Source organism: Ornithorhynchus anatinus, chromosome 19 (genome assembly GCF_004115215.2).
Source record: "Ornithorhynchus anatinus isolate Pmale09 chromosome 19, mOrnAna1.pri.v4, whole genome shotgun sequence".
Classification (NCBI taxonomy): domain Eukaryota; kingdom Metazoa; phylum Chordata; class Mammalia; order Monotremata; family Ornithorhynchidae; genus Ornithorhynchus; species Ornithorhynchus anatinus.
Window position 1 is genome coordinate 31538940 of NC_041746.1, and position 13037 is coordinate 31551976.

The 13037-nt window shown below is 42.5% G+C and overlaps 1 protein-coding gene across 1 annotated transcript in view; it reads right to left on the reverse strand.

Annotated features, from left to right (window-relative positions):
* Positions 1-1729: 1729 nt before the first annotated feature.
* Positions 1730-13037, reverse strand: part of SIM1 (SIM bHLH transcription factor 1) — a 54649-nt gene continuing 43341 nt past the window's right edge. Inside the window, exons 11-12 of the mRNA XM_001505994.3 lie at positions 5807-6209; positions 1730-3386 (exon numbers count right to left, since the gene is read on the reverse strand). Coding sequence (XP_001506044.1) covers positions 2659-3386; positions 5807-6209 — 1131 coding nt within the window. The 3' untranslated portion in view covers positions 1730-2658. The remainder of the gene's footprint in view (positions 3387-5806; positions 6210-13037) is intronic.

Sequence of the window (13037 nt, forward strand, 5' to 3'; positions counted from 1 at the left end):
TGCTTAAAACAATACTCTGTGCATAGTAAGTGCTCAATAAATACCACTTATTATCTCTATATTCCTTTTGAGAGATTTCCATCATGATGAAATACAATTCACCTGGTTTGGAATCATTTTGTAATATAGCTTCTAGAGACATGAGGTTCTGGGTATTCTTTTTTATTTGACTTTTTCAATGAATTGCATTTTAATGTTACACAATAAAGCAGCTACAAAATAACCCACCCATCTTTATTATTATCCTTAGGAGTGAATTATATTCAAGGAATAAACATTTGAAATTGAGACCTGTGAAAATACTTAGTCATTCCTAACATTTTAAGAAAGGATGTACTTGGGTTTAAGAATTATTTTTGGCTTATTTCTGGTCATTTTCCTACTAATATTTATTTTGCTTTATTTTCTTTAACATTATTCTGGCTGTTCCTATTTGGGACTTAATATTGTTTTATTCTCCCAGCCATAACAATAAAAATTCCACAAAAATTCACTTAGTGCAAGTGTTTGCCTTTGCCTCAGTTCATTCTCCCTTCTTAGATTTCAGTTACTCTTCTGGCACCTTACCCCTCTGCTGCTGCATAATAAGAAAACACAACAGTGAAGTACTACTGGCAAATCTCTTTTATTAAAGAAGCTCTCTACCATTTCCGCTGGCTGATCCTCTTCATTTTGCTACACCTTCTCCATTCCTAAACTTTCATTTATGGAACAAAGTGGTTAAAGTTGCAGCGTAAGAGCCAGGTGACTTATGTAAATCAATCAATGGCATTCATTGAGTGTTTAGTATGTGCAGAGCACTGTACTAAGCACTTGGGAAAGTAAAATCCAACAGACATGTTCCCTGCCCATATGAAAGTTACTGACCACCATAAGCCCCTCCACACTAGAACCTTGTTTTTTAGTGACTCCACTCCCCTCTGCTCACTAAATGCTTTATCCTCAGTGGGTATTTCATGCTCAGAGGAGAAGATGGAGTCAAGGCCAAGAAACTCAAGCCTTGGATTCGAAAATAAATGCCTGCTAGATTGTAAGCTTCTTAAGGGCAGAGATCATGTTTGTTTATTCTGCCGTAGTCACCCAATTGTTTGGTATAGTGCTCTTCATGAGATAAGCACTCACCAATACTATTGGTTGATCAATGAATGCCATTAAGCAAAGGAGATTTCTCTGCTGCCTCTTTTTTCTTCCCCATTTTCAGTTTCAACCAACCACACCATTTCTTATGGCAAGGCAAATTGATATCTTTCCTGTTACTTCAGTCAGACTACTACACCTTGTCTTGGTGCGCTTTCTGTTTCTTACTTTTTTTCTTCTTTCCTACATGTTTTCCAGAACCTTCAAGCATTTGTCCTCCATATTACCCTTCCTTAGACCTTCCATTTATCCAGAAGTGGACATGAAATATTTTCCATACTACTAACTTCCAGTATCTCCTGTAGCATATCATGATTTTTATTCATTACTTCACGTACTCCCATTCTTAGTTTGATTTTGGGGCTGGGCTTTATTGGAACTTCCAATGTGTTGATATTATTTATAATAATAATAATAATAATAGTGGTATTTATTAAGCGCTTACTATGTGCCAGACACTGTTCAAAGCGCTGGAGTAGATACAAGATTATCAGGATGGACACAGTCCCTGTCCCACACAGGGCTCACAGTCTTAATCCCCATTTTACAGATGAGGGAACTGAGGCATGGAAAAGTGAAGTGATTTGCCCAAGGTCACCCAGCAGACAAGTGGCAGAGCCGGGATTAGAACCAGATCCTTCTGATTCCCAGGCCCATACTCAATCACCTAGCCACGCTGATAAATATCTAGAGTCCAAATATATTGTAATGTTTTCTCCCAGGTCTTGCACTTTTCATCTTCTCGGGCCTTTTTTGAGGTATTTCTTCTCATTGACTTCTCCAAATTCTTCCACATATAAATGCAGTTTGTTAACCCTCTTCTTCCCTCTATAACAGTGCAATCCTCTCCTCTGGAGAAGAATGTCCACTTCCTGATTTTAGCTAATAGATATCAGTTCAGAATCAAGCAAAAATCCTGAACTGTATGACCAATTTTGGCCTGCCCAACACATACGAAAGATATTGAGAAGCTCCAAGGAAGAGACCATTCTCCACCTTTCTTCCCTCTTTTCTGACAGAAACAGTGGAACTCACAGTAAGGGACTAGTGTGGTTTATAAATGTACCCAGAGTAGCTGTGCAGTTTCAGGAATGCATTCCACATTTGAGCATGTAACTTGCGTGTATCAGTTTTGTGAATAGCGGTTTGAGTCCATGCAATTTGGCTGATCATCCCTCTGAGACGTTTCCACCACAAAACATTCCTTCCTACACAATAAGCATACATGACTCACTTGATCTACATGGGTATTTTCAAAACTAACCTTAATCCATCCTGGCTCCCATGAAATCTAGCAACAGCTTTTCTATTGAGTTTTGCTCCATTCACTTAACCCTGAATGCTAGTGCATTTTTTTTTTACAGTAACATGTGTCGAATGGCACATACCCAGTATCTTAGGAGATTTCTCTAACATACTGTGGTACGTCAAATGCTGGTAACAACAAGGGCATTTAAACATGTGAACATTCCAACTAGGTTTCAAAGTTTTCCTGAAAGCACAAGCTAGTTTAGAAAAACATCAGCTTCCATTGGTTATTATAACAGATGTCCCCTTGTGTCCTTGTGCCGGGTCTTGCTGCATTCTTAAATGGGAAGTCACATCAAAGTGGGCTCCATTACAGCCCAAGGAATAGTTCCTAATGGTTTCACTGTCATATAAGTGCTCTAGGGTATAGCCAGTCAACGTGTATGCGTGCTTATCAAAATACTGCCGGTGGGAGCTGTAATAATTGGGAGAGACTGTTGAGTGGTCGCCTGTCTGGTGTGGAGACATATCTGAGTGGAGATAGTCTTTAGCTAGTATCAAACTTGATTTGGAGATGCGGTCAGAGTTGGGACTACTTAGCCTAGACAAGGCGGTGGGGCTGTTCTCATAGTCATTTTCCTGCGGGCTCATAATCTTCCCATCACGCTGCTGAACATGCTCACAGGGTGAGGTGCTGGCCACCGTGGGGCCATGGCAGATGTCGGTGGTCAGCTGCGGCTGCTGGTAACTGGTGAAGCAGAGGGTGTGTTTCTTCCCGACTCCGTTAAGAGAAGCCAGTTGATCTGGGGGAGCTTTCCGTAAATGCAGTCTGTTCTCCTCCTCTTTAATCATTTGCTGGGTGGCACGGATCAGAGTTTCAATTTTGCTCGGTTCGTGGGGGCTGCTTTGATATTGCTCGGCACGGTAGCGGTCCCCAGATTCACTGGCAGATCCTGGGTCTGGGGAGCTAACCACACTATCTTCGTCCCAATGGCCTCTCCCTGAAAAAAGAGATAGTCAATGGGGAGGGGAAACAGGTGGCTTAGAAAACAGTCCCTAAATCATAAACACAGTCCAAACTGCTGCTACATCCAGTTTTCCTTAAGCAACAGGGTGATGTTCTCAAAATGCCTCATTAATTAAAGTTCACACTGTAGTATGGTGTGGTTTTTCTGGACTTTTTATATCTTTTCTCTTCTCCATCCTAGAATGCTTCAGTGAGAGAAGAGGTTGAGGACTTCCACTCTGAGTTGGGGTGATAGCACCCCTGACAGAGTATATTTCAGAACGGCAAATTCCCAGTGGTGTGTATCAAGGAAGTAGCCAAAACCATGAAAAATGAAACCTTGCTTTGGTCACTGATGTCGCCTATATGCAACCTGTAAACATGCTTCCCATGACAGCTTTGAGTTTCATCTCTTCTTTTCCCTTCACTAGACTGGCCACTGACAGCACTAGGAAGTTCCTGTTACTGTAATCCATGTGATATCACATGGATTATGCCAGTCATATGACAAAAGGTGATGACATCACATGTGCCATTTTGGAGATGTTCATCGAACTCACCTGAACTGGAGTGTTTCTCTCCAGAGGGGTCCTGATATCACCATTTGCTCTTGAACTTTTGTGTTTCCCTATCAGGTCCAGGTGAACACAGGAACCACAACTAAGTCACAGAATTAGGTAACAGGAATAATGGCAGTGGAGGGAGGAGGGGCACTTGATATAAAAATACTGTACCTAAAATCATCCAATGTCATATCTGTACTGGCCAGTTGAAAACCAGACTGTCTAGCATAAACCCAGTTGACTACTTACCTTGCCCTCACCAGTGAAACAATAAAAATTCAAAAGGCTGGAGATGCAGTTAGCCTAATGGATAGAGCATGGGCCAGGGAGTCAGAATGATCTGGGTTTTAATCCCAGCTCCTCCACTTGTCTGCTATGTGACCTTGGGCAAGTCACAGCGTGGCTCAGTGGAAAGAGCACGGGCTTTGGAGTCAGAGGTCATGAGTTCGAATCCCAGCTCTGCCACTTGTCAGCTGTGTGACTGTGGGCAAGTCACTTCACTTCTCTGTGCCTCAGTTACCTCATCTGGAAAATGGGGATTGACTGTGAGCCGCACGTGGGACATCCTGATTCCCCTCTGTCTACCCCAGCGCTTAGAACAGTGCTCGGCACATAGTAAGCGCTTAAAAAATACCAAAAAATACCAAAATTATTATTTCTCTGGCTTCAGTTACTTCATCTGGAAAATGGGGATTAAGACTGTGAACCCCATGTGGGAAAGGGGCTGTGTCCAACCTGATTACCTTGTATCTACCCCAATGCTTAGTACAGTGCCTGGCACATAGTAAACACTTAACAAACACCATTAAAATAAAAGGAGGGAAGGGGAGAAGTAGGAGCAGTCATTAACTTGCCAAGTCTATCTTCATGATGTATTTGAGAGTTGGCAGGAACCAGAAAGAAAAGATCTGTCAAGATCATGTTTGTAATTGGTCTTTTCTTCCTTTCTCTTTGCTTTCACTATTTCTTTCCAGTTTGTGTGCAGTGTAGAGCTCTCGCCACTCACCACCCCTAAATTTCTGGGCACTCCCTACCATCCCCCATGTATTCACTCCACATCTACTCTCCAATAAAAAATAAAACTGATATTAAAAGACTAAATGTAAACTTAAAATGACTAGAATAGGTTTATATGGAATTAATGTGCACAATTTCTGCATCTTGCCAGGCAAGACTACTTATTAGGACTAGCATTAGTTCCTGTCCCTCGAATATTCCTAGCTCAGAGAAAGAATAATACAAACATAGAAAGCAAGTTCATCTAGAACACACATACACACACACATGCACACACAAGACTTTGCAGGATACCATCAGACATTCCATTTTCCATACCACGTTTGAGTAACATTCCAATCTGGATTTACAAACTGAGTGCAGTTTGCTGTTAAGCAGTAATTGAGAGCATTCCCCAAACTTTCTGCCTTGACTGAGGGCTCATTTGAATTTTGTTCCTTTCTCTTTAGAAGAATAAAAATATCTTGGGTAAGAAGCCTGCTTTCACAATTCCTGTCTTGCCCTTACATCCTGAGTGGCCATGTGGTCTACGACAAAGAGAATAGTCCTGGGAGTCACAAGATCTGGATTCTCATCCCAACTCTGTCATCGGTCTGTTGTTTGACCTTGGGCATGTTGCTTAACCTTCCCAGGCCTTAATTTCCTCATATGTAAAACGGGAATAAGACACCTGTCTCTCCCCAGCCCCCCACTCCAGAGCCCTGTGTGGGACAGGGACTGTCTTTGATCTCATCATCTTGTCTCTCTCCCAGCACTTAGCACATGCCCTACTATGCCATATCATAAATGCCAAGAATAATTATTGTTATGTCCCAGAGACATTTCACACACTTACCATGGATCCGGTGCCCTGAAGTGATGTGAGGCATGCTGTTTTCATATGCTTCCCTGCTCTCCGGCGAGGACTTGGTCAGGGATAATGCAGAACGGGCACCCCACCAGGCTTCTCTCCCGGCTTGTGGCGTCCCCAGAAAGTAGCGGCCCGCCTCGCACCGACCCCCCTCACAGGCCTGAGTGTGAAAATGACGGTCGTCCCCGAGCCGGGGGTGTTCCAGGGCAAAGCTGTAGCAGAGAGAGCCACGGTCCGAGTACTGTCTATAGGCACAGGAAGCCTCATGCTGGGAGTTGGGCCGCTCTGAAGACTCAAGCAATTGTGGGGAGGCGGCATCTGTAAGGGGGCTTCCACCCCACTGGCTGTCATGGTCCGATTCAGATCTTTCAGTATGAAATCCAGAATACTAGGACACAAAGTGGGAGAAAGATTCATTCGAGCAGCAGTCAAATGGGAATTATCTCATCTTACTCTGCACCTGTCATGTGGCCCTTTGCTTTCATGGAGCAAGCATTTAGGACCTCAACATACACACAAACACACACACACACACTCATAGCATTTTTGTGCATTTCTTTAAAACTAAATTGCTACCCCTACCTGCAATTTATTTTAGTGTCTGTCTCCCTCCTAGATTTTTTTATGGTATGTGTTAAGTGCTTCCTATATGCTAGGTACTGTTCTAAGTGCTAGGGTTGATACAAGATAATAAGTCCCTGTCCCAAGTGGGGCTCACAGTTTTAACCCCCATTTTACAGATGAGGTAACTAAGGCAAAGAGAAGTGACTTGCCCAAGGTCACACAGCAGACAAGTGGCGGATTCAGGATTAGAACCCAGGTCCTTCTGACTCCCAGGCCTGTGCTCTATCCACTAGGCCACACTGCTTCTAGATTGTAAAACCCTTGAGTGCAAGGATCTTGTCTATTTACCACTGTATTCTCTCAAGTACTGAATGAATACTATTGAATGATTAACTGATTGATCAAGGCTCAGTGTGGTAAATTTAGTGCAAATAGAAGTAGAAAAGTTTCTTCTCCTCAAAGTCACCTTACATTCACCCCTGCTGGTAAGAGTTAATGGCACGGTGTCTAGGAGTGATTAAAAAAAAATCTTAGAGATTAGTATTTCTTGAACTGAGAGGGAGCCTCTAATCTGATTATCTTCTACCTAACCCAGCACTTTCCACAGTGCTTGGCACAGAGTAAGAGTTTAATATCATAATTACTGTGAAAGAGGCCCTTCTTCAGGTAAGTTTAGAAGCACCTTTCTTAGGCATGCCTTACAAAATGACAGGCTCACATAAGACCTTACAGACTCTCCCGCTGGGAAAATGAACATCAAGCAGCCTTCTGTTTCTACCCCATCTTGGCTGGGTGTCCCATTTGTATAAATTGGTTTGATTAAAGTACAAACACTTGAAATCTTCATTAATTCCACCAGCAAAGACTTCAGAGATTTTAAATTCCAGATTATCAGGTTATGGAACTCTTCTCCTAGTTTGAGCCCCAATATGAACTCTGATATCTTCCTATTTCCAAGAGTGAAGCACAAGCCAGTCCTTCGCATAACAGAAAGTTAAAATGATGCCTCTCCCAGAGTGTTCTAATATTGGCCATATATAATTCACCTGCCCCTGAATTATTTAACCCTAACAACCATCCTTATAATCCTCCTCGAGATGGGGTAAGAAATGCCACATTAATTCATGGGAATGGAGTAGAAACCTCTAGTAGTGTATTTTTCTCACCTGTGTATTTTTTCCCAAAATTTAGTATAGTGCCCTCACTCAGTAAGTACTTAATAAATACTATAATGACTCCATTTTGGAGATAGGTTGATGTTCCAACATCCTCATGTTATGATCACAGGGAAGGGACAGTATGGCTTAGTAGAAAGAGTATGGGTCAGGGAGTCAGCTCTGTCCCTGGCCTATGTGACCGAGGACAATCAATCAATCATATTTATTGAGTATTTACTATGTGCAGATTACTTTACTAAGTGCTTGAGAGAGAATAAGACAACAGATTTTACAGACAAGTTTCCTGCCCATAAGGAGTTTACATCGAGGGGAGTGCCAGACAATAATATGAATAAATAAGTATAGAGTAATAATAGTTATAATATATAATTTAAAAATATGTACATAAGTGTTGTGGGGGGTGGGCTTAGTATCAAATGTCCAAAGGTCACAGATCGAAGTGCATAGAACATGCAGAAGGGAGAGCGAGCAGGGGAAAAGAGACCTTAATAGGGTAGGACCTCTTGGAGAAGATATGACCTTAATAATTCTTTGAAGGTGGAGAGAGTCGTGGTCTGGAATATATGGAGAGGGAGGGAGTCCCAGCCTAGAGGGATGATGTGGGAAGGGAGTCAGCAGTGAGATAGACCAGATGAGGGCACAGTAAGTAAGCAGGCGCTAGAGGAGCAGAGTGGGTGGGCTGGGCTGTATAGGAAATCAATGAGGTGAGATAGTACAGGGCAAGCTGATTGAGTGCTTTAAAGCCTCTTCACCTTTCTGTGCCTCAATTTCCTCATTCAGGTCACTCCCAGATGCTTCAATCATTCCATCCCTTGTGTATCTCTCTGTACAGGACATTAAATCTTTCTGTCATTTGTGTTGAAGATGTACTCATTTGCAGGGTCCTACTTTACCCTTTAGACTTTGTAAACTCATGCCTTACATTCCCTTCTTTACTCCCCAGTAGAACAAATAGTGAAGAGGGTGCTAAAAAACTTCTGTTGGCAACCTGAAGGAAAGGCATCATTCAGTGTCTGAAAATCAGCATAAGCCAGGAAGGATCAAAGGCCCATTGGAGGAAGAGGGATTAGTGCCAGAAATGGTTCATGGAACCAAATTTGAACTTCAAAGGTGTGCTGACAAACACACCATGTGCCAAACTTATTTTTATGCAAATTCAAACTTCCACACACTTCAAGATTTTTCCATCACGATTTTTGATTGCTTCAATAATAACAAGCCATCTCCTCTTCCTTCAGGACAGCCTATGATTTGATACACACCAATGCACGTAAAGGAATCCAGAATTCTCTGATGCGGTCCTCTCTAAGGATCAAGCATCAATCTCTTCTTTGGATAAACATCAGACCTGTCTTTCTAAAGAAAAGACCACCTTGGCGTCTACCAAAACAAGCAGTAAGGGCACTTGAACCCAATTGGAGAGGCTCTGCCTTCCAGGAGTACCAGATTGACCATATGTTCAGCTTGGAAAAATGCAAACCATCTGTGCAATTCCAAAAGCAGAGTTGCTTGAATTATACCCTGTTTTCATAGAAGGAGAAACCTGGCCTCTTTCTGAAGTGCTCCACTGAAGGGTTGGGAACTCTACCCATAAAGAGAAAAGACTTCCAGGAGTGCCCGGGAGAAACTGTGCTCTTGGCACCACATAGAAGAATCCCATTCTGTTCCTCATTCACAGAGAACCTTCAACAATCCAAAGACGGGAGGGAGGCAAAGCCTGGCTTGGATGGGGTAAGGACAGGGACGGCTGCATCATAGCCTAGTAGATACAGCATGAGCTTAGGAGTGAAAAGGACCTGGGTTCTAATCCCAGCTCTGCTATTTGTCTGATGTGTGACCTTGGTCAAGTCGCTTCAGTTCTCTGGGCCTCAGTTACCTCATCTGGAAAATGGGGATTAAGACTGTGAGCCTCACTGGGGACATGGACTGTGTCCAACCTGATTACTTTGTATCTATCTCAGCACTTAAAACAGTGCCTAGCACATAGTGGCACTTAACAAATACCATAAAAAAGGACTCCCTGAAGCCCTATCTGAAGTGTAGTTGTGACAGCAATTGGAAGAGAACCTTAGGGTTTACCCTTGGGACCCTCAGAAGTATGGCAATTTGAGCCTCCCAAATTAATCTGGCCAGAAGAAGAGAGGCAGAGTTTCCTCTACAGGCCTACATATGCCAGCTCTGGTCATCTTGTCTGCCAATAACTTTTGTCCGGCTCCTCCTTTAGAGGGCAGAGAAAATGTGTCTTGCTACTGTTATACTCTCCCAAGGGCTTAGTACAATGCTCAGCACTCAGTGGGGGCTCAACAGATACCATGTGCTGACTGGCCATAGAACTAGCAGGGCCAAATTAAGAGTGCCAGAACCTCAGAGGATGGCCAAATTGGAGGTTTCTTGCTGGGAGGGGGAAGGGGAAGAGGAGGGCAGTATGAAGAATGAAAGTTCTTTCCCTTCCTTCCCCTGAGCCAAAATCACACCACTCTTACTGGCTGAGGCTCAAAGCTGGGCAGGAGTGAGACAACAAGGAAATGGTGTTAGTAATAGTAGTAGTAATAGTAATCATAGTGATAGAATTTATTAAGTTCTATTAAGTGCTTTCTGTATGCAAAGTGCTGTACTAAGTGCTGGCAGAAAACATACATGTGGGAATTAGAGTCTCTGCCCCTTGGGGAGCTCACAATTTAAGAGATACAGAAATTGGAGTAAGCCAGCTAGAGTGGCTTACATTGGCACAGGCTCATTGTTAATCTAGTCAGGAGACCTAGTAGCCAAAAACTGTGTCCAGCCCAGTGGCCATCTTTAGGACTGAGCAGTCCAAAAACACCTTCAAAAGGAACATCTCCAGGGGTATAGAGGATGCCAGTCAGTTAAAAGTATCTGCTGTGTGCCTACTACATGGACAGTTCTGTATTAAATGCTTGGGAGAGTACAATAAAATTAGAAGACATTATCCCTGTCCACAAGGAACTTACAGTTACTGTGCTATTTGTTAAGCACTTACCATGTGTCAGGCACTGTTCTAAGCACTGGGTAGGCACAAAATAATTAGGTCAGGCACAGTGCCTGTCCCACATGGGGCTCACAGTCTAGGTTGGAGAGGGAACATACATTAAATCTCCATTTTAAAGATGAGGAAACTGAGGCACAGAGAAGTTAACTGACTTACTCATGGTCACACAACCATCTAACGGCATACCTAACTATTGAAACCCTATCTCTCATGACAAAAACACTCCATCCATTTGCATCCAGAGGTCAAAGGAATATTTGCACACTCTAAACTGGGAAACAAATTAGAAACATAAAAAAGTAGTTATCTTCCTTTACAGTTCGGATGAATAATGTAATCATCGACCTACTTCATGAGAATGAGAGTTTACTCTGAATCCACAGCCAGCTGGGAAAATAAGGGACCCATAGATCAATGAGTGGAGAGTACATGTACACAGAAATTGAGATTGGGCTATACACTTGTCACCTATAACATGGAAGTAGTGTTGCTGCTGAACTTACATTAAGGAAAATCACTCTATGGTACAAGCTATTTCTTCTGATAACATGGCATTTGAGCCCAAACACTCTCACATTGCTAGACGAACCATCCCTAATTTCCTAATAACAGTACTTCAGCCAAAACACATAGTAAAATCACGTATCATGGCAGAACTGGAATGTATATGAGAATGTTCGCTGATCCAGACTGAAAGATCATGGGCCAACAATATACTCATAGTTGGATCATTGTATTTGAAGATGATACCACTGACGGAGATGTTTCTCTGCTGGTGTGAGTGAGGATGACAAGGCTAATGGTGGACAGATAGCTTCAACCCCACAAAAGTGAACATATAGCCATGTGGGAATCCTTGAGAATGGAGGGCTGCATTTGCATCTAGAAGGCTTGCAATCCATGAACTTAGCCAACTGAGAAGTTTAGGAGGGGACAGAATTGATCTAGCAGCACTGTGGCCTATTGAAAAGTTCATGGGACTGTAGAAACACAATTAGCAGAGACAAGAGATTGCATATGGACTCTAGCACTATAATCAATTCCTTTATGCTGATTATTAGTCCTGAAGTCTCTGGACCAAAGCTCCTCTGTCCTTCCTGTTGGGAGACTCTTATCATTCCCACAGTTGAATGCATTCCACCTGACCTTCACTCCCCGGAAACTAGTGGTGGAGGTCACTGGGAACTAAAATTTGAATTGGGGTAGGACTCCTGCCCTCAACCTTTCCCTTTCTGTTAAACAAATGCACAGAACTAAACCAAAAACAGTAGTTTCAGGTGGGAAATGATCCATTGTGCTAATTTTTTTCTCCTGTCTCTCATTTCTCATTCTAAGCAGAATGAACCAAAGTACTCTACTCATCTTTTCAAATGAAGACATGAATAAAACAGATCACTGATTCTTACCCAATGTCCTAAATGACTTGCCACCTCCGAAAGTGGAAGCAGTGTTAGCAGCAAAGGCCTAATGGTCCACTACACTGTAAACTCCTTGAGGGTAGGGATCATGTCTACTAATACTATTGTACTCTCCTACAAGCTCAATATGCTGCTCTGCACATGTTAGACATTCAATAAATCCTACTAATTGATAATGCCTTCAAATGAGTGCTGTCTGTTGCCCCAGGCCTAATTAAGGTGGGAGCCCCACTCCCCCACAACGAACTCAACAGATCTAGGGGTGAAGCCAAGCCATACTGCCACCTCGGAGCATCTTATTTTTTTAGAATCTTCCCACTTTTTTTTTCTGTTCGGTTCTCTCTCTCTCTCAGAACATGGCCTAGAGCACAAGCCTGGGAATCAGAAGGCTATGGGTTCTAATCCAGATCCGCCACTCATCTGCTGTGTGATCTTGAAGAAGTTACTTAACTTCTGTGCCTCAGATACGTCATCTGTAAAATGAGGATTAAGGTGTGATCCCCATATTGTACATGGACTGTGTCCAGTCTGATTACCTCATATCTATCCACTTAGTACAGTGCTTGGCACATAATAACCACGCTTAAATACCATTTAAAAAAAGTGAAACATTTCCAATGCCATAACTTCATCCTCCATCTACTGTTTTCCCTTTCTGCCAAAATCAAACACCCCTTTCTGAGGTTCCTATAAAAACAAAAAAAACACAAAACAAAAACCCGGATGGTTCAGGTTGCCAGCCGAAAAGGAAGTGAGCCAAAGAAGATAAATATCAAGCTACATTAAACTGTCAGCTCCTTGAGGACTAGGATCATGTCTCCTAACTCTATTGCATTCTCCCAAATGTTCAATACAGTCTTCTGTACACCAGTGCATACTCAATCAATAAAGTGCTGTTCTGGATCCACTTCTCTTTTCAATTTACACTGACTCCACTGGGGAGCTTATTCACTTCTCTGATTTCTCCTAACACCTCTATGCAGATGAATCCTAAATTCATTCATTCAATCATATTTATTGAGCACTTACTAGGTGCAAAGCACTCTACT